The sequence below is a fragment of the Lentinus tigrinus genome, assembly GCF_003813185.1.
Source record: "Lentinus tigrinus ALCF2SS1-7 unplaced genomic scaffold L226scaffold_12, whole genome shotgun sequence".
NCBI lineage: Eukaryota > Fungi > Basidiomycota > Agaricomycetes > Polyporales > Polyporaceae > Lentinus > Lentinus tigrinus.
In genome coordinates this window covers 71167-90941 of record NW_027137921.1, presented here as the reverse complement: position 1 = coordinate 90941, position 19775 = coordinate 71167, and the positions used below count along the sequence as shown (strand labels likewise).

Here is a 19775-nt window from a genome sequence, read left to right as displayed (position 1 = left end):
TTGCTCCCGAGCTCCAGTCTGGTCAGATGGAAAGTGAGTTGGAACATTACTCAATTGTGAATTAGATGGGGTACTGATTGCGTAGCTACGAATGCGGATTCCAAGGTACGGTATTATACAGCAAGCGTGTCGACTCGTATGGTAAATGTTCGTCTATCACCGGGCATACCCTGCGCCCTCTATGTTCGCGGCACGTCCGTTAGCAGGAGATGTCGATGTGGGGTAGCTCTGTCCCGTGCCATACGTTGCGTGACCATTCCCTGCCTGCGTCGTGTCCGTGTATCCGTTCGATCCGGTGGTACCATCAGGATAAGCTTGGCTAGGCTGATTCATGCTTGCGGGCAAGTTGCCTCCACCAGCCTCGTTTGCTTCGCGCATCGCAGTCACGTTCTGGCCATTTTGCTTCATAGCGATGAGGCGCTGGCGTGATAATTCACCGCGGTGCACGCCTTTGGACATTCGGAGGTCCCAGAAGAAGGTGAGGAGGTAGAACGTGTATCCGAAGGCGATGGTCCACTCTACGACGGCTGTACAGTAGGGAAGGGTGTCAGCCATAAGCATCATGTGTGTGCTTCCCACTTGGACCCGAAGGGAGTAGCAAAGGTTGCTCACCTCCAGCGTCGGTAATAGTGAAGAGCAGGGCCGCAAACACTATTGCGAGCAGGATGAGGATGCCAGCAATCACGCCCTTAGCGATATAAGCTGCGCGAAGCTTCCGGACCTCGTCGAAATCACGACTAATCCAATGATACTGTTCCCGTATGTATGTCAGCCAACGTACGCGTCTCCGTGAGAGTCCTACGCGTCAGACGCACCTCGACAACGGTGAATATTGCGCTGAGACCAACTCCCACAATGAACACGAGGAGGAAGACACGGTGTAGACTGGTGAACCGTTTCGTATCGAAAATGGAGAGAAGGATAAGTCCACACCCGCCGATGAAGGACCCTAAGATGGCTAGGGACGAGAGCACGCGTTCCCTCCTGCGCATGTTGGGCAAGAGTCTACGTGACACACTTCATGTCAGCGACAAGGTTCACCAAGACGCCACCAGATACCGCAGGACACGAGACGTACCGGCCCTGATGCCTCAACCATCGTTCAATGCTCAACGATAAGAAGAACGAGACTCCCGTAATGGCGCACCCCACTATGAAGAGCGGCTTGAGGATGTCTGCGCCCACATCCGATATATACGCGATGTTGCCGTCCATTGAGACGTAGTGTGGCCGCCCCTGCGCGAGCCATGTTATGAGCATAGCCCAGAGCGTGGCTGACCGTTCAATGGTAAGCCTAGAGTGGTGATAAGAACCGGGCGATGTGCGTACCGAACCACATGAATGACCCAACAAGGGGTATCCAGACATAGAACCAGTGATGGTGCTGGTGCGGTAGAAACCACATTTTACCAAGATTCGTAGGTCGTGAAAGTCGAATGGATATTGATGGCGTGTAGATTGGGTACTGGGAGGGGGGGGGGGCTGAAGAAGTCAGGACACACCGCGACTGAGGCTGCCAGAAGCTAAGAGCGGGTGTAGGGACAGCATGGGTGCCGGAAGGTCTTATGGGCCCAGCACAAATTGCAGCCAGCCCAGGCTACATCACCGGGTGTCTGCTCAGGTGACGTCACGGAGGGACGTTTCCACCTGCGAATGAGTCCAAGCGCCCGCAGCTTGCGCACTCGCGACAGCTCGGCCACGGCCTCGCGGCATTCTTGTCAGCATCTCTGAGTCTACCGCGGTCCGGTTTGCAATCAACCGACCCCGCATGGGAGTCGTTATAAGTGCGACAAAGTAAGCGTGTACGCTGCAATAGATGTGTATAGAAACGCCAACTCCCACACAAGATAATAACGTAGAACAGGTCCACCGCAAACGGATAGTGTACAACACAACAGGAATGTGACGCATGGCAAGCGGATGACAATGTCGCTGAGATAGGAAGCCAAACGCAAATGAGGTATGGATATCGGGCGGATAAGGAGAGGGTGAAGGAACGCCGGTAATTGCTCTGTCGCAAGATATCGCACGCACGAGAGGAATCAGCCCAAACTCAGGACTTGACGGCGGCCGCTGCCGCCGCAGCAGGGCAGGTACCATCGCCACAGCTGGGGGCAGTCGGGATCGGGTGGAGAGGGCCTTTGCCGGCGAGCTTGCGGAAGATCTATGCACTTATCGTCAGCTTACGACGGATGACAAAGACACCTGCCGCGCACCTGGGCGTACACCTCCGACGACTGGCCGCCACTGACCGCCCACCGCCCATTGATGATTGTGAAGGGCACGCCAGTAACACCCTTCTTCCGCGCGTCCGTCGCGTTGTGCTCAACTTCCTCCTGAAATTCGTCCGAGTCGAGGAACTCAGCAGTCTGTGTGGGATCTCGTGTAGGTCATCATATCCTTGCCTGACGTAATCGTAATCGGCGTACCTTCTCCTTCGACATGATGCCAGCCTGCTCGGCCAGCTCACCGAGGACCTCGTAGTCACTGATGTTCTTGCCCTCGGTGAAGTACGCGTGGAAGATGGCGTCCATGTACTTCTCCTGCATCTCCTGACCGCCGAGCTCAAACGCTTTCCGGCTGAGACGGTGCGCACGGATGGTCTGGGAGACCGTGCCGTCGAAGTTACTGCACAGATAGTCAGCGCGCGATTACACGAGCAGGAGTGCGATAGCGTCATGGAAAGGGGTCGGGGGCAAGCCCGAGGATGCAATAAACAGTTGAGTCACTCACATCTCAACGCCGACCTCCTTCGCGCGGGACTCAACCATGGACTGTATCTGTTCCACCTTCTCCTGGCCAAACTTTTCCAAATACCACGTCCGCTTGTCGAGCGTCACGGTCTCCTCCATGGACGGGTGCAATAAGTACGGACGGTGTTCGACCTTGATCTTTAAGTCGTACTCCGCTGTGACATCCCGAATGGCCTTCTGCAACTCGCGCTGCCCGATGTAGCACCACGGGCAAACCTAAAGATTGAGATAGAGCCCGGATGTAAGTCTCCGCTTCTTCGGACCGCGGCGGGGCTGCCTTAGCGAGAAGAGGGGCACGTACGATGTCCGAGATGACTACAAGCGAAATCACGCCTGGCTGCATGTCGTGGTGTGCGCGCAGTTATTAGTCTGAAGCCTGTATCTCTGTCCGTATGTTCGTGTGCGTGTTCCTGGGTGCGATCGCGCTCGTTTAGCCGTGCGAGTCGGTCCGGGTGCTCGGAAAAGCGATAGGAGAGGATGGGGGTGCTTAGTGTAGCGGGAAGAGAACCTACAGGGGTGAAAAGAAAGCAAAGGTAGCAGACGGACGAGGAGAGCGCTGGGGCGTATATATGAGGTGGACGAGGGAGGGGGTGTTACAAATAGCGCGGGGGAGGATTGGTGAGCACACTCATCTGAGATGTGCATGCGCCGCCTCCGGTGATCTGCTCTTACTCAGTAAGGCGCCGTCACACCATGTCACTTATGGCGTGACGCCCCTCGGAGCCTTGCGCCATGTCACGCTTCCCGCGCGAAGCGGCTCGGCCTCGGACCTTCCTTCCTTCCTCCACAACTCTATCCTCAACCAGTGAACTGTGGACATTGTCTGCGCCGACAGGCTTCTCTAAATATCGTGTTGAGGGACTTCCAAGAGCAGGACAAACAAGCCTTCATCGCACGAAGGCTTATCTTCAAGTTCCCCTCCCGTCGCGCGATGTGGGAAGAGGTGACCAATGCATGCTCCTGCAATCTTCCAGCAGGTGGCAATCGCCTTCGGTCCATGGACCGTCGAATTACTAAGTGTTCGAAACACCTGAACATCTTCCATCTGTCTCGCCCTCACGGTGGCAGTCAAGTGGCAAGTGGCTGCTTATCACCGAGATGGGATTACCGTGCGCAGCCCGCCACAGCCAGAACGTTGGGCCGGAGTACCGCACGCGCCTCGACTGTGGAGGTTACAAACGGGCCCCCGCCTTTTTACGCGAGGATCCTTCCGTCTACGTCCCGTTGAAGGTAAACACTGCGGTCACAAGTAGTTGGCTGCGTGGTTAACTCTGGATACACACCATGCATTGATCAGTTGTGGATATCCGGATGTTATGCAGACTGGTAACTTAGCAATACAACAACCACATGGACCGTAGTACGCTCGTGGGAGTGCGAGGGAAGGCGGTGGAAGGCGGTGCGAATCGTCCTTACGCAACCCTTTGCACGCCATAAGGCGAGAGCAATCGCTACGGGTACCAGAGGGCTGACTGCTAGCCTCGAGCGGCAGGTGAGACAACACGACCTTGACATGGCCGAAGAAGAACTAGCCCTGAGTCAACCTTGACTATGGTCCGTGCTCCCGATGCCCCATTTAGTCCAACGGGACGCCCACTCGACCAAACGTCGGCAGATGAGTGGTTCGGTCAGACTTCAGGGACACCGCTCGGGAAATGGACGCCAGGTGAGCTCCTGGGCATATTTCTGCACACCTTGACGCGTGACACAGCGCTTCCTTGTTTGACAAAGGCCCAGGCTTCCATTAGGCAGGATCGTACTCATACGGCTCGGCCTCGGCCTTCCCTGGGGGCTGCATCCACATAACTGTGCTGCTGACACCTTAGTGAGCCACCATTATTACAACTTCGCGACCGTACGACCCTTATCGACATCGACTGGGCTCCTTGAACTGCGTTGCCTCCTGTCATAAGTCGGGGTCTTGATCAGCAACACATCTAGAGGAGACGAGAGTGGCCTACTTACGTGTCAATGATGTGGTTGGGAATCCTAACGAGATCCGTCCTCACGAAATGTGGCTCTTGGGTCCTTGCTGGGTCTGGCTTGGTCACCCCTACAGTTCTGCCACATGCACTGCTTGAACTGGATTCCTTAGGACCATAGACTGGGACAGACGTCTCTTCTACGCCCGCAGGACTCCAGGAAATTGCATCGTTAGCACGACTACACCTCATTCACACGCACCGTGATAGTGGCGGGGAATCAAGAGTCGGAGTGCAGACGGAACCTTCGAGGAGAAAACCCAAGTGAAGGTAACGTCGGCGACTCGGCGTTCAGTGTTCAAACCATGCCGTTCCTTCCTGATGCACGTTACGTTAACGACTAAACATGTCTGAATGTGAGTAACGGCTTCCGTCGGACCATTCCTTCAAAGACGTTGGTTGAGGGCTCACCGGTTCGCTGGAGCGTTGCAATTTGCTGGAGTGTTTTAACTCTCCAGCTGCGGCGACGTTTCGACCTCCTGCAGCTTCTTCACAGAAGATCGTATACATTCCGAATTCGAAGCATACGGGAGCAGTCCGCCGCCTCCACTCACCCGCCGAGGTGTATCGGAGATGACGAGAAGTGTACGGCGACTGCAAGATAAACTTTGACCTGGGAAGACGAAGGCCATGCACCAACTGCAACAACCTGGTCCGACGCAGAGATTCATGCACGAAGTCGTGCACGTCCGCTCATCTGCTTCATAACAGGCCGCCATCCATCAGCAATCCGAGCCCTTCCGGAGGTCACTCGACCCCTGCACACGCAGTACCCGTCGGAGAGCTCGGGAGCTACGCTCTCACGATTCTGCGTTAAATGGCATGCCCAAAAAATGCCGCTGGTTGGAGTGTGAGTGCCTGAAGTTTGTGTCGTGAGAGGGCTGCACTGACGTAGTATATGATCCTTGGATGCGGCAGAACAGCGTGCGTTCTTGCAGGGCGGGAGGCAACTTCAAATGCCTCCGTGGCTTGCAGGTGCATTCAACCACAAACCACAGCCAGGGATAGATGGGATGTCATGGGAGGATAAATGAGTATATTCAAACAAGCTGAACAGCGGCAGGCTGGAATGGCCATGCGTGGAAGGAGTGCGGAGAACGGAAAAGTTAGAAGCGCCTGTGGCACCCCAAAAGGGGCGCAGGGCCGAGAGGGAGTTGAGACTCCGCTTGCCAGAGCGCTGTTGCTTGATCCTCCTCCCCCTCCTCCTCCTCCTCCTCACCGTGTTCTCTTTCGCCTTGCCTCCTCTCCCTCCTCTCCTTTCCCTCCCTCGGCCGACCTCGCCAGCATGACTACTCCTCATGTAATAGCATCGTCTTCGGTACACCACTCTTCCCAGTCCGCTACCTCTAATGGCGTCGTGGGCAATCACTTTCGGGTCGGAAAGAAGATCGGGGAGGGCTCGTTTGGTGTCGTCTTCGAGGGTACGTCCACTCCAGGTGCGCGAGAGACACTATGAACCGACTAATAGGTCCCTTTGTTTAGGCACAAACATGCTCAACAACCAGCCTGTTGCCATCAAATTTGTACGTGACACACTCTTGAGAGCCCAGCGTATAGGGCGAACACTGACTGTACTTGTCGCACTAGGAACCGCGCAAGTCTGAGGCCCCACAGCTGCGCGATGAGTACCGGTCGTACCGGACGTTGAACGGCACTCGTACGTGTCTCCTTGAAACCCACATACAGGGTGGCGCCACGATCATCCCACTGACTCTCGTGCGCGATACGTAGCGGGTGTTCCCCAGGTCCACTACTTCGGTCAGGAGGGTCTCCACAATGTGCTCGTCATTGACCTGCTCGGTCCCAACCTCGAGGATTTGTTTGACATGTGCAACCGCAAGTTCAGCATCAAGACGGTCTGTATGGCGGCTAAACAGATGGTGAGAGTTCCGTACCAGCACCGCGCCTTGCACTGGTATGTGGCGACAGGAGGCTTTGGAGCGGCCTCCATGTTGCATGCGCACTCCATTCATCTCGCAGCATTGCTGTTCATCCCCACACTATCGCTTGGCAATCGGCTGTCGGCACCCAGGCGCCCGTGCCGACGGTCAGCGTCGGTGGCGGCCCCATGTCCTGTTGGACAGGTCCCATGGCCAGGCCAACTGGTCGCATCCGCGTTCAGGTCAACAGGTGGCTGATGCACGTTTGTTCTGCAGGTGACTCGCGTGCAGTCGATCCACGAGAAGTCTCTTATATACCGTGACATCAAGCCTGACAACTTCTTGATTGGTGTCCCCGGCACGAAGACAGCGAACACCATTCACATCATTGGTACGTATTGTATCGTGCATTTGCTGGAAGACGTCTTTGCGCATTGCAATCCGGTCCCATCTCTACCCCGATCATACTTCGGGGTGTCGTCCGACGTTCCATTCTAGGAATCTGTTTCATCTTGTCGCTTGCCTGAGGCTTCGTCACGGGTAGCAACTTCGCAGGAATGGATCTGTACTAACGCTCGCAATCACAGACTTTGGTATGGCCAAGCATTACCGTGATCCCAAGACGAAGGTCCACATTCCCTACCGTGAGCGTAAGTCGCTCTCCGGTACTGCTCGGTACATGTCCATCAATACGCACCTGGGCCGCGAGCAATCGCGTCGTGATGATCTTGAGTCTCTCGGACACGTCTTCATGTACTTCTTGCGGGGTGGACTACCGTGGCAAGGTCTTCGTGCTGCTACGAACAAGCAGAAGTACGAAAAGATCGGAGAGAAGAAGCAGAGCACACCCATCGAGGAGCTCTGCGAGGGTTTCCCTGGTCAGTTCTACTCCTGCCGCATATAGCCGCTCGACTCAGTTCTGGTGTTCAGAGGAGTTTGCCATCTACATGAACTATGTCCGCAAGCTCGGATTCGAGGAGACACCGGATTATGACTTCCTTCGCGAGCTCTTCACGAAGGTTTTGAAGACACTCGGCGAACCGGAGGACGGCGTCTTCGACTGGATGCTGCTGAACGGTGGCAAGGGCTGGGAAGCTAGCCACGTACGTTGTCTCGTGTTGTTAACACTTCTGGCTCCACTGACCACTCGTTCAGACTTCGGCTCTTCTGGCGTCGGCCCATGGTGGTACCCCCCATACCCCGCACCGCGAGCATCGCCGGGACCGCGACCGTCCTCACAGGTCGTCCCGCAATGCTCTCCAGGATGGTACTTCGCCATCATCACCATTGGTCTTGGCGCCAACACCTGCTCATGTCAAGGGCAGCAGTCGCCGGCCTCACGATGCGTCGCGTGGCGGTTCACGTGAGCATGTCAGCGTGCAACCCCTTGCTCCGCAGAGCAGGCGGCAGAGCCAACAGCAGATTCCACGCGCAGAGCGTGACAGCGGGCTTGTAGCCCCTCATCCCTATGCGGCGCCGGGGAGCTCTGGCGGATACCGCACGAATGCGTATGGTCGCCAGTCACCCGTGCCTCCCAACGGTGCTCCAGGTGCGAACGGTTCAGGTCTTCTTCAGCAGCCCAACAACTCAGATTCGTTCATGTATGGTCAAGGCGCGACCAAGAATGGCACTGCGAGCCGGGAGGGCACGACGACCGCGGGTACACGGCAGGAGGGCATGAACGGCCAGACACGCGGAATGACGGTGTACGACAGGGAGCAGATGGAACGTGTCGGGGAGCAGGACGAGCATGGTATGGGGCGGAAGAAGGGATTCTGGGCTGCGTTCTGCTGTCGGGCATAAAGGACTTTTATTCCCTCGGCGCGCACGGGCTGCGCGGATCATCTGTGGGTCAATTCATGTTTCTGTATGTTAAGCTAATTGAAGTCTTATGTTATGGCATCTGCAGATTTGCAAGCGTTTCCTCCTATGACGGCTCTGACGACTCGATGAACGACCTAACTTACCGCAACCCCTATTCGACATCAAACTGCTCTGAGAGTTATCTCGCTATCCGCATCCTCATGGCCGTTTCATGACCCGCGACGCCCCCATACACACCACCACCTCGCACAGCCAGCATCTAGCACACAACCGCCTGCATACCCGTTCCATTCGCCTTGTGTATATTCGCTATTGCTATCCCGGGTTGGCGCCCCGTCGTAATATCGCATTTCCGGAAGTCTCCTCGTCTCGGTCTTCAAGCTTCGAGCTTCGATCTTGAATATACGTATACCGCCTTGCGCTTCCTCGTCACGCTCTGGTTCCGGCCCAAAGGACACCGCCGCTCGTTTCCATCGTTTCCTCTCCTCTCTTGCCCTATCGGTTTCTCGCACCCTCTGCCCACCAGGGTGCCCACGCACATGTTCTCCTGCACTTGTGTTGCGCCCGGAGCAGCCAGTGCTGCGGGCCGCCTTGCTGTCCGTCACCCACGTTCCCCAACCTGCGACCGATGTCGGAGGCTATCGTCCGTGTCCTTTGTTTTTGATGCATACCAGCTGCTGGCGTAGATCGCTCGGGACTTCTAGTCTATCTCTATCCCTATTCCTGTCCCTCTGTTTCTCTTATCTCTCGCTGAATTGTCGACTGGTTTTCACTTATTTTCGAGCATCCACGCAATGCCTGCATGTTCAGTAGTTTAGTTCATAATAGACACTGGCTGCGCGAAAGGACTGGGTGCGAAAACGATGTCGACTATGCTGCATTACGTGCCCCGGATGTAGCTTGAACTCTATGGAAGGGAATGGTGATGTGATGCGCAAGCGTGTGTTTTTTAGTCTTCCTTTGTCTCCCGCTGCCACCTGCTTCTCCCATCATCTGCATGCTCTGCCGAGTCGTAGACTGTCGTAGGAGAGGATTTCTGATATATCCAACTTCTGAAAGGACAAGACTTGCATCTGCTATCTCACGCGGCGCCGTCTGCACATCAGGGATGTAACAATAAAACGCCGCCTCAGCAGAGCAATCACAATACCAAGTGGCACACCCGACGGCGGACGATAGTGATGGCGAGGTGAAGAGACAAAGGATGCGATTGCCATGGGTTACTGGGGCTTTATGGCCCTTGCGCAGGTATGTATGTTAACAAGTTCGTGCGTCGATCCCCAGCACTCCTCTACACCTACTGAACTTCATCGCCAACCCCCCCGATCTCCCAATGTCCCGAACGAGGTACTACCCCTCCGCAGGCTGCTATGCTGCACTGCGCATGGACCCCGTCGCTACTGTTGCGAGCGCATCGGGCATAGACAAAGTAGCCATCGATGCTGCGCGGGCCATACAGCCGAAGACATACCTGGTCTACATTGACCAAGTAAGTCGTCCTAGTACGCTCCTCAATCTTTCTTGCCATTGACACGGCCTTGACGCAGGACATAACACTACCCCATCCATCCCTGCCATGGTTCTGTTACTCCGTCATGCCTGTCGCGCCCTGCCTCCGTCCCGCTGATCCCGCCCGCAAGGTCAAACCAACGATGTGCGTGCCTATCGCGCCGAACAACACCCACCCCGACGCTCGTGCGCCCATCCACACAGCGCCGTCCTTCCCGTTTGCAAACTGCTACCACTGGGACAGCACCGCGCTGACTGTGCGCATCCGTGCCGCGGCCCGAGGTTGGAACCAGGACGAGGCGACCACTCTTCCAACGAACGAACATAGCCAGATGCTGTCTTACTTCAGCGCGGACAACGGTGTCCCGCGCTTGGATCCAGACGCTATGCTGCGTATGGAGGCTGAGATGCTTGCGGAGAAAGAGCGTGTATCACTGGCTCTTGCCGCGCTCCCGCCCCTGCCCCCGCCCCCGCCCCCGCCGGTCATCCCGGACTCTGAGTTTCCCGGAGTAGTGTCGTTCGTGAATCAGCCGATCCCACCTCAGGTCCCGCATCCACGTTATTGGCCATTCTGGGGCCCATCCGATTCGAGCTCGATGACAGGAACCGGTGACGCGGGTGAGTCTGCTCCTGGCGGCACGGCGTCCACTGTGAACACGAGCGTGGACAGCTTCGCCGAGTCTTTGCGCGCGCTGAAGACGACCACTGGGCTTCAAGCGCTGCGTGCGCAAGTGAAGGCGGATGCCGCCCTCTTCCCTGTCGTCGACCTGTGGTACGACTTGACTGCACACCTCGCGCAGGACGAGATACCAGATCCGCTCGACTTCTTCCGCGAGCGTCGTCAGATTGTCAAGTGAGTCGATTTACTTTTGTTTGTATGTCGGACATGGGGGACGGTCCTGATGCGCGTTGGTTTATAGAATTATAAAGGAAGCTCGCAAGCGGCCCCGCCGTCCTACTGCGCCCATTGAGCCTGATGAGCCCGAGGCTGTTGAGCCTGCCATCATTGAGCCTACCATCATTGCGGCAGCCCTCGATGAGCCTGCTCAGTCTCTCCCAGTCTCTCCCACCGAGTCAGAGAGCAGTAACGTACAAGCAGCTCCAGAACCCGTCAAGGCCAAACCTAGACGTGCGTACCCCATTTTCGTAGCGAGCCGGTTGCTTACTGATATGTCTTCTGTTTAGGTATCCGCCCTCGGAAGAATCTCCGCCAGATGCGCGAGCGGGTCGACAAGCTCTTCGACCGCGCTACGCGTCCTATACGTTCCCGCTTCCCCTTCTAAGTAATGACTGTTCATGCCTGCCCTGTTTTACGATGTTCACGAATTCGATTCATGTGTTCACGATCCACCACCATGGCAAGCGGTTGCAACGCTTCGTCGTTCCGGGCCCTGCGTGCCGCAACGGGCCGGTGGAGTTACGACGCAGGTGACGTATACGTACGTACGCTCTATAGCCGACGCGCTCCTGGACGCGTCTCGCCATGGCTGCGGTCAGTTCACGAGAAGACACAACTTAATAGAGTCAACCTCAACCTTGTACCGCCTGGTGATGTGGATGACAACAAGATATATGTACATTGTACAGTCTATGGATTAACTCAGTAACAAGAGACAATATGCAGTTGCTATCATGGTGGTCGTGACAAACGCGTACTCGTACACTCCTCACACATATTATATACAGAACACAGCGCGAATGGATTCCAGATGCGACTTGCGATTATTAACGTCCTTTTCTCGTCAACCCCTCTTCTGCCCGTTATCGAAGCGATGATGATACGAGTCGCGACTCGTATGGGAAATGGTGGGAAGTACTCCTAGGCACCCTCTCCGAGACCGCCCGCTAGCGTGGTGCAGGCCCAGGTCACTTCCGCTCCTTCCAGGCGTTGTCGACACCGGCCTGCGAGAAACGGGGTGCGTTCTCGTGGAGGGGGGAGGCGTTCACGTCCGGGAGCTCGCCGTCGGGGCCCCTGCGGGTGCCCGCAGCGTCCATGAGACCCTGGCCGCCATAGCTTCCACCGCGCGCATGCATCTCCCCGGGGGCCTCCCGGTAGCGGATCGCCGCGCTCTCGCCGACGCCAGAGTCGTTGTGCGGGACCTTGCCGGTGATAGGGTGCGCGAGGCCCGGGGCCGTCGACGCGTACTGGGCGTTCGGAGGGAAGGGCGAATCGGTGCGGGCGTAGTTCTCGTACGGGGCGGAGGTGGGGTATGCACCCGAGGGGACCTCGTACGGGGTGTTGGCGGGGTCGGGCGTGGACACGACGTAGGTGCGGTGGCCTGCGCCAGAGATGAAGGGCTCCGAGGAGTACTCGATGTTCTTCTCGTAGAGGCCGCGTGCGACGGACGCAGGCGAGGGCGCGCGGGTGAGCGGGCTCTCGGAGGCCTCGAGGACGGCGAAGGGTGAGTGGAAGGCACGGGTCGCGCGGGGAGCCTTTGCGCTGATGAGAGCGCTGCGCGAGGCGGCGGAGAGGGAGCGGGTGTGCTTGGAGACGTTGCGGAGGACGGTGGACATGGTAGTGGTGAGCGTGCGAGTTGAATCGACGGCGGGGATGGTTGTGGTTGTGGTGAGAGTTGCGAAGGCTGGTATTTAGGCCTTTAGCTTGTGGGAACCTGGGTCAGTCATGGGTGGGGTTTTTGGGGAGATGCCCGCCCAGCTGCGAGCCAATTACGGATGCCCGACTGAGTGGGGTCACATCCACCGTCTCCTCGGCTGCTAACCGCGAATTTCACGCTCGTACCATAATATTACTTGGCCGTCGCGCCGATGCAGATCCCCAGTCTTAAGCTTTATTAGTGCGCGGGCGACAGGAGCAGGGCAGGGCGTTCTCGCGACATTCTTCCTCCCGCGAGACCATCCTCTTGCCGCTTGGAGTACCATACACTTCCGTCATAGTCCATGATCCACGTCGTTCCATTCGAACCTTCCCTAGATAACAGCCTTACCAGTATATATATCTGTAGGCCCTTTTATGCAACCCTTCGATAGCTCAGTTGGAAGAGCGCAAGACTGTAATGGTTATCACGCGATCTTGAGGCCGTTGGTTCGACCCCGACTCGAAGGACTAGGAAGGTAATTGACGTGTTTTTGCTCCAGTGCACGATGTCCCAAGTCGCATTGAAATCATGCCCGAGCCCCTGCTTTTGTTTCTGGCTCTCCGATTGTCTGTCTCAAAGGGCGGGCTTCAAACAGCTCCAAGTTATCTCAAGTACGTGATTCGACACTATACGTCCATGTCGCTGACTCGAGCTCTATGCACTGTTGGCAGTTTGTTAGATTCTTATGGCCCCTAGACTCATGCGCGCGGTGTAGGTGTGTATACATGATGAGCTATCTCTAGATCGTGCACACTTCAACGCGGATCTGCATATAACCTACGATCGGGCATTGGGGTATCCATTGCCGGTAGTACCCAGGACCCTGCACCTCGCGTAATCCTTGCTGGCTCTGACAGCTTCCTTGTGCGGACAGGTATGTTCCTACTTGCGCCACTTGAGGGCGTTACTCACGGTTAGATCTGCAGGACTCTGAATATGTTGCCTTTCATGAGCGCGAGGAGCAGTACCGGAGTCGATAGTACCGGGTTCTACTGCCCGTTGCATCCCCTAGCCTTTAAGACGACCTCTTCAGCATTAGGCAAGGATCGTCGCCTGCACACTCCTGGTTTCATGGTTGAAGAAAGCATGGATGAGGCTTGGACGACAGTACCGTTTGCCTCGCCCCCTCGTTCCTTCCTAACACCAAAAGAATGCAAATGCTACACATCGTTGTGTTGGCCACCGCTGAAATAGCTACAGAAGACGTGGCAAGAGCATGCAAGGTACGTTCCGCCGCCCTCCGTATCCACCGCAACTGTTTGGCGGCAAACCATATGGGGCATCGTATATGGCGTTTCTCCCGCGAACGCTTCTTGACCTTGATGTTTGGGACGGCTAGACGGTGCGCTGTGCCTGATATATAGTTGTGAGTCTTGCGTTCCGTTAGTAGTGGACTTGCATCCAACCTTTGTCATTGGCGCGACTAACACGTCCGACGTGCTTCAACTTGTGCGCACCACTAGAGTGTTATCCTCCGCAGCTGCCACCTCTGCTTGGTTGGGAGGTCCAAAGGCTAGGTGCGCCACTATCATGAGCACGCTGAGCTCCCGCTTACAGTGTGGTGGCGGTAGGCGATCGGATCCGGAGCATCCGCTCACCGAGATTCGTCAGCCAAGATTCCACGCCCGATTCAATTACCACTTGCCTGGAAGCTTTTCCCCGCAAATCAACGTACGCATGCTCAGGACTGGTCCCACGAAACGCACGGTCAATCGCAACGCCTCTCCTTCCTTGCTTCTTTGCAGTACCAGGCATACTGCGGGGGCGTGTTCTCGATTCAGCGGATGCTCTCTGTGAGAAGGGAAGGAGATAACCAGTAGCTCGTGCTACTGGTTGCTACTAGCCTAGAAACGCCACTGCCCGGCCAGTTGTCGCCCGTTCCCGGAGACCTCACCGGCGAAGCGGTATGGGAAGGAACCATCAATCGGGCGTTGATCGTGGTCCAGTAAGTATGTCCTCAGCGGCCAGCCCTTCTATTTTGACGACCGCACTTGCAGCCACAGCCAGAGGCGGACAGCGATTTACACGCTTATAAGTCGAGAGCCAGCAAGCGCTGAAGGTATAATATACGCCGCGCGATCGACTTGGGCGGACAATGATACAGGGGGAGCAGGATTTTCTATATGGACGAAAACCCGTGCGTGGGGGGCCACAACAGATCAGCCGAAATGGCGCTCCAATATGGGTCGTGGATTTGATTGCAACCGACTCCCAGGCTAGCTCATTCGATCGCGGAAGTGGGCACTGTGCAGCCCTGCACACGTCGCGCGGGAGGCTTAAAGACATGTCGGGTGGCCCATCGCCCCGCCCCCGCCCTGGTGTTCTCCTCGCGTCCCTTTGCCTCCGCGCACATTTGGCAGCTCGACGTGCTGCCCATGCCCATCTGCCAGCATGTCCTCCTTCCTCGATACAACGTACGTGTGTCCGTGTCACTCAGTCGAGGATTCGCAGGTTTTCGCCGTGAGGTGTTTGTACTTGGGACGCTCACGAGGTCTCCAGGATCGGGGTGATTATGGTAGGGATGACCGTGACCGCTAGGTGAGTCCACCGGATGTTTTCCCTCACGAGAACTTGTCAGCTGACTGTATTATCGGAAAGCTTGTTTGGAGGTCTGTTCCCCGGTCCCGGATCTTGGCCCCCAGTTCACACGCGTTCACGTAGTCACCAGCGGACAAGTTATGTGGTACTTCAGGCATTATCCGCGGGACCGGACGTCCTTGAAGGTGATGGTTAGTACTGCTTCTTTCTAGATAGCCATGAGATGATTACCTCGGTTCAGGTTTGTGCCATCTGGGCTTTGGATACGACCAGTCTGGCATTATACTTCGCGTCAAGTGAGTAGTATCGTCACCTGACATTCGCATCATTGACCGATCTTTCTGCAAGTGTGGCAATATCTCGTTGACAAGAATTTGGTTTCATTTGGTGGTGATCCTCTGCCATGGTGAGCTAATCTATTTCGCACCGGATTCAAGACATTCAACAGACTGCTCGTAGGACGTCGAATGTAAGACCAACTCAAGCAAATTCGTGTGCCGTGCTAAATGTCTTCATGTAACAGGCCCAGATCATCATCAACGTGAGTCTTTTCATACTTCTGCGAGGACACTCCCGAACGCCCTTGCTCCGTTAGGCATGTTCCATCGCCATCATTCAGTCGTAGGTATTCCTTATTCGCCGCCTCTTGATTATTCTCAAAGTCTATAGGTTCTATATGTTCCGAATATGGACACGTGCGTACTCTTCTCTCCTCACTCGCTGCACTGCGAGACTTAACCACTGGCGCAGTGAGCAAGAGCTACATTCTGGCTAGCATGCTGGTGCGCCCCGCTGTGGCGGAATGATCTATGCACTCGACACTAACAGACTCCTAGGGTCTTTTCGTTGCAGCGGACCTCGGTACGTACGATATATTGCTCTTCCGCACCGTGTTAACGTCGTAGTGTGTCGTTTCAGCCCTTGGAATCCGTGAGTACCTGCAAGCTATTCTTCTTCCCGAGCCGGGCTTACGATATTCGCCGGCATAGTGCTATGCGTCAAAAGGTTCGTGGCACATTTTGTGGGGTATTAGTAAATTTCTGAGCCCCAGTCCCATCCATGTCGACCGAACAGTATCCAAACCAAGGCTCTTTCGGAGTTTAGCAAGCTCACTGTACGTCACCGCTATTTCATACTTGTGACGAAGTCGCTGAGATTCAGCCCAGCCGTTTGATATCGCCATGAGCACGATGACTGCCACTACCGATATGGTGCTATGCGGCTCACTCGTTACCCTGCTTGCCAGGTCTCGGACAGGCTCTACCGGGTAAACTTGAATAACTGACTGCTCATGCTGTATCATTGAACGTGTCTTCTCCACAGGTCAGATCGCCTGATCAATAAACTAGTACGTGTATGCTCACATTTCACGGCTTATTGCAGCTCACGATTTGCATGTGTACAGCTATTTTACACAATTAATTCGGGCTTGTTGACTACGTGAGTTGATACAGGATCGACCACGAATCACGTCACTTACCGCACCTTGCAGGTTCTGCTCCGTCCTGTCGCTCATTACCGTGCGGGCACAATCGTTCTTCTGATACCCTCGAGTGCGAGCTGATGTCCCTCGCAGGTTATTGTTCTCCCCGACACCTCTGTATATGTCATGTTCTACTACATCGGCTCCCGCAGTGAGTCTCAATCTGCCCACTATGGTTCATAGCGATTTCTCACAAACCGGTACACACTCGCCCCTTCCTTCACCTACATTTTCCCTCGCACAGTGTACAGCATCTCCCTTCTCTCAACGCTCAATGCACGCGAAGGCCTACGAAACTCGGCAGAGAAGTTCGGACATAACTCACTCCCAAACCTGACGTCTTCACACAGCCTCTCCCGTCGAAGCGTGCGTGCCATGACCATGCCTTTGTCGTGTTCGACTTACATCAGGCTAACACACCTCCCTTGCCTTTGATAGCACGAAAACTCGCGCAAGGGGACCACATCACAGCCGGGACCTTCACGCGAGATCGTCGTTGCCATCCAGCGCGACACGACCGTCACGTTCGAGGAGCACACCGCCCGCGAGGCAGCGTTCATGAAGCCATCCAAGTACCGCCTCAAGTCACAAGCGCTGAAAAAGCCTGCCAGCCCGAGCCCCAGAACGTCCGCGCACGACTCGAAGCTGTCCCCCGAGTCGTTCATGGTCGTCACGAGCTAACATCACGTTTCGTTGGGTGTCCCGGGTTCATGTCACGCTTTCAGGGATTCTCTGGGTTTGGGGTGGTCTCCTCTGGACGTTGCGGGTCCGGTGTAGTAGTTCGTGTATCATATGTTGCATCCGCAGGGCACTCCGCATGCATATGCTCAATCAACAGGAGGTATTGTAGAAGATACTTCATTGCGAGAGGAATTGAACCGTCTACAGTACGATTGTCCTCGTCCAGGTATGACATTGACATTGATACATTGTGAGCACTTATACTCTTCTGTCTATGACCATGCATTGTTTGTTACATATTCACGCCCGTGGTATGCTTGTCTCTATACGCTCTTCTTCAGGATGGTCTCTTCAGCCTCTTTGCAGACAGCGTTGAACGCCTTCCCAAGGTACTCGAAGTCGGAGAGCTGCGAACATGTTGTCCCTCAGCGCGGCTCCGCACCAGACATCCGATCGACGCACCTCGTTGAAGACCTGCGCGCTGCATCGGCACCACCACGCGCCATTGTGCCAATAATGGGCTGCGTACGTCTTCCACTCTTTCAGGAGCTTCTCCTTGAGGAAATTGTTTATCTGGTAGAGCTGCTCCGTGGTATATACCTCACCGCGCTTCTTCTCGACCGGAAGTGGGAGCTGAACATTCGACTGTGCGACGGAAGAGATCAGAGTTGACAGGTTTGGGATGCATAGCAACATTTGAGCTTACCATGGTTGCTGTGAGCTCCCCATCCTCATCGAGAACCCTCGTGCCCACGACCTCGGCGAGCTTCTTCCCACCATCCATAGCGAGCTGGTGGCAGTAGTCATAGATCGCCTTCTCTCCCCCGAGCCACTCGCGGAAGGCGAGCGCTAGCTCAGCCGTCATCAATTCGCAGCTCTGAAGCAGCAGAGTTGAAGACTTACCGTCAGGAACAGTGATGAATTGTGTTTCGTCCATGGTTCCTGTCCCTAGATATGATATGCTCTATGAGCCTCCCTGAAATCGTCCAAGCAGTGTGGGGTAACCACTTACACTCGTGTTGCATGACGAAGTTTGTGCCTTTCTCTTTGAAGGCTGGGCTGCTCGGGGAGACGTACTCGTAAGAGGTCGGAATGGATGACTTTATGATGTACTGGTTCCTGCATGTCGTCAGTATGCTTGAACCACCGAACCACCGAACAAGCTAACCGTTTGGGAGCGTACAGCACGGCACAACCGCGCTTGGCATAGAGCCACTTGTGGCAGTTGGACAGCCAGAAGTCTGGCTTAGCTTCGCTCAAGTTGATATTGTACTGAGCAGCGCCAACATCAGTTTCACGACAAGGATGCGGACGATCAATGGGCGTACCTCTTGGCCGATACTGTGTGCCCCGTCGACGACCGTCCACACACCCTCCTCGCGCGCAATGCGGCACATTTCTTGCCAAGGCATAAGGGCGCCAGGGTTCGCGGTGATAGAGTCAATCACCATGACGATCTTGTTCTTCTTGTCGACAGCATTCTTGTCGAAGCCGGCGGAGAGCGGGGGAACGTCCGTGAATTGAACGTTGGCGTAAGTATGCTTGACCTCCCGAATCTTGGCGCGGAACAAATCGATGATTTGGGCGTGGGTGAGCGGGAAGTTGTACTCAATGTTCACCATGGCGGGCCGTGGCTGTTCGGAGCGGTCCGCGAGGTAGCGAATCGTGTTGCCCACGGCACCATACGTGGTAGATGCTATGCACTCAGCTGGTCAGATACCGTCGCAATGGCAGCGGCAAGTTAGGTAAAGGAGGTCTGCCTACCTCCGATGAGGAGATCGCCCTCGCGCCATTCAAAGTTCCGCAGCACGATGTTGAGCGCATGTGTGGCGTTCGGTACAAGAACCACTTCGTCCGTCTCTGCACCGATCAGCTTCGCGACCGCCGCTCTAGAAGATCTTTAGCTGCAAGAACAGCGGACGAGCGCAATGGACCTACCGGGACTTGTCCAACAGGGATTGGTACGTGAGACGATGAAAGACGTCTGGGTTGCGCTCGATCTCATAATTCCATTTGTTCACGGCGAAGATCAGTGGGAGAGGGAGCGACCCGTACGATCCTGGGCCAGGTCGCGTCAGAGTTTCCTACATGCCGTGGACAGGATGTTTGAGAGAGACTCATTACCATGGTTCAAGTTCACGTAGTCGTCATCCAAAGCGAAGTACTGCTTAAGAGGATGTCCGAACGGTGGCGGTTTCTGACTCGCGTCATAGCTCTCTCCTGGCGTTGGGCTGAGTTTGGGGATCGGCATCTGAAGAGTTTTAGGGACCTGAGGTCGTCGTGAGAGATGGGTGCAGTCTCACCTTCTCTCCGGGATAAGGAAGGGATGTCTATGTAGTTGGTATTGCGCAACGCAGCGGGAGGACCTACAGCTGGATTTATGTATTATCGATGCCGATCGATCCGGGCGGGGGACACAAGTTCACAAGCGATAGATGACTTCGGCCCCTCGGGCTCTTATGTAGACGAGCTTGACGTGCGTGGCAAAGTCCAAGGCGCACATGCCACAGGCCATCGGATGTGACTCG

General features: G+C 55.6%; 8 protein-coding genes and 1 non-coding gene across 9 annotated transcripts; 5 read left to right on the top strand and 4 right to left on the bottom strand.

Annotated features, from left to right (window-relative positions):
- Window positions 1–156: 156 nt before the first annotated feature.
- On the bottom strand, window positions 157–1405 carry L226DRAFT_463244 (uncharacterized protein; the record flags this gene model as incomplete). The annotated part of the gene is made up of 5 exons (XM_067675777.1): window positions 157–527; window positions 613–751; window positions 816–1005; window positions 1079–1274; window positions 1330–1405. 5 exons carry the CDS (start codon window positions 1403–1405, stop codon window positions 157–159), a joined length of 972 nt encoding a protein of 323 aa, XP_067535287.1.
- A 301-nt stretch (window positions 1406–1706) lies between these two features.
- L226DRAFT_534932 (thioredoxin-like protein) lies at window positions 1707–3225 on the bottom strand. Its single transcript, XM_067680784.1, has 5 exons — window positions 3055–3225; window positions 2734–2969; window positions 2430–2628; window positions 2217–2369; window positions 1707–2164 (listed from the first exon to the last, which is right to left on the bottom strand). The coding sequence occupies exons 1-5, from the start codon at window positions 3094–3096 to the stop codon at window positions 2054–2056; spliced, it is 741 nt and encodes a 246-aa protein (XP_067535286.1). The 5' UTR covers window positions 3097–3225; the 3' UTR covers window positions 1707–2053.
- Window positions 3226–6020: 2795 nt separating this feature from the next.
- L226DRAFT_523053 (kinase-like protein) lies at window positions 6021–8418 on the top strand (the record flags this gene model as incomplete). Its single annotated transcript, XM_067678797.1, has 9 exons — window positions 6021–6156; window positions 6218–6258; window positions 6323–6392; window positions 6467–6650; window positions 6716–6782; window positions 6892–7006; window positions 7203–7493; window positions 7546–7718; window positions 7771–8418. The coding sequence occupies 9 exons, from the start codon at window positions 6021–6023 to the stop codon at window positions 8416–8418; spliced, it is 1725 nt and encodes a 574-aa protein (XP_067535285.1).
- A 987-nt stretch (window positions 8419–9405) lies between these two features.
- On the top strand, window positions 9406–11363 carry L226DRAFT_612981 (uncharacterized protein). Its single transcript, XM_067686458.1, has 4 exons — window positions 9406–9928; window positions 9987–10801; window positions 10869–11077; window positions 11134–11363. Exons 1-4 carry the CDS (start codon window positions 9773–9775, stop codon window positions 11229–11231), a joined length of 1278 nt encoding a protein of 425 aa, XP_067535284.1. The 5' UTR covers window positions 9406–9772; the 3' UTR covers window positions 11232–11363.
- Window positions 11364–11476: 113 nt separating this feature from the next.
- Window positions 11477–12556, bottom strand: L226DRAFT_534928 (uncharacterized protein). Its single transcript, XM_067680783.1, has one exon. The coding sequence runs from the start codon at window positions 12460–12462 to the stop codon at window positions 11815–11817; it is 648 nt and encodes a 215-aa protein (XP_067535283.1). The 5' UTR covers window positions 12463–12556; the 3' UTR covers window positions 11477–11814.
- Window positions 12557–12926: 370 nt separating this feature from the next.
- L226DRAFT_t126 lies at window positions 12927–13012 on the top strand. Its single transcript has one exon. It is a non-coding gene; the product is annotated as a tRNA-Tyr (tRNA).
- Window positions 13013–13534: 522 nt separating this feature from the next.
- Window positions 13535–14117, top strand: L226DRAFT_534927 (uncharacterized protein). The gene is made up of 2 exons (XM_067680782.1): window positions 13535–13898; window positions 13952–14117. The coding sequence occupies exons 1-2, from the start codon at window positions 13697–13699 to the stop codon at window positions 14077–14079; spliced, it is 330 nt and encodes a 109-aa protein (XP_067535282.1). The 5' UTR covers window positions 13535–13696; the 3' UTR covers window positions 14080–14117.
- Window positions 14118–14936: 819 nt separating this feature from the next.
- L226DRAFT_571006 (uncharacterized protein) lies at window positions 14937–17247 on the top strand (the record flags this gene model as incomplete). Its single annotated transcript, XM_067684504.1, has 22 exons — window positions 14937–14959; window positions 15045–15083; window positions 15144–15154; window positions 15207–15274; window positions 15325–15379; window positions 15432–15489; window positions 15543–15552; window positions 15607–15624; window positions 15679–15704; window positions 15753–15778; window positions 15834–15865; window positions 15920–15944; window positions 16002–16013; window positions 16073–16088; window positions 16158–16197; window positions 16250–16350; window positions 16407–16431; window positions 16489–16523; window positions 16576–16603; window positions 16660–16717; window positions 16811–16932; window positions 17005–17247. The coding sequence occupies 22 exons, from the start codon at window positions 14937–14939 to the stop codon at window positions 17245–17247; spliced, it is 1071 nt and encodes a 356-aa protein (XP_067535281.1).
- Window positions 17248–17336: 89 nt separating this feature from the next.
- On the bottom strand, window positions 17337–19689 carry L226DRAFT_534926 (PLP-dependent transferase). Its single transcript, XM_067680781.1, has 11 exons — window positions 19551–19689; window positions 19372–19498; window positions 19186–19306; window positions 19012–19136; window positions 18576–18943; window positions 18416–18519; window positions 18260–18366; window positions 18151–18195; window positions 17954–18096; window positions 17710–17892; window positions 17337–17654 (listed from the first exon to the last, which is right to left on the bottom strand). The coding sequence occupies exons 2-11, from the start codon at window positions 19496–19498 to the stop codon at window positions 17571–17573; spliced, it is 1407 nt and encodes a 468-aa protein (XP_067535280.1). The 5' UTR covers window positions 19551–19689; the 3' UTR covers window positions 17337–17570.
- Between the last annotated feature and the right edge of the window lie 86 nt (window positions 19690–19775).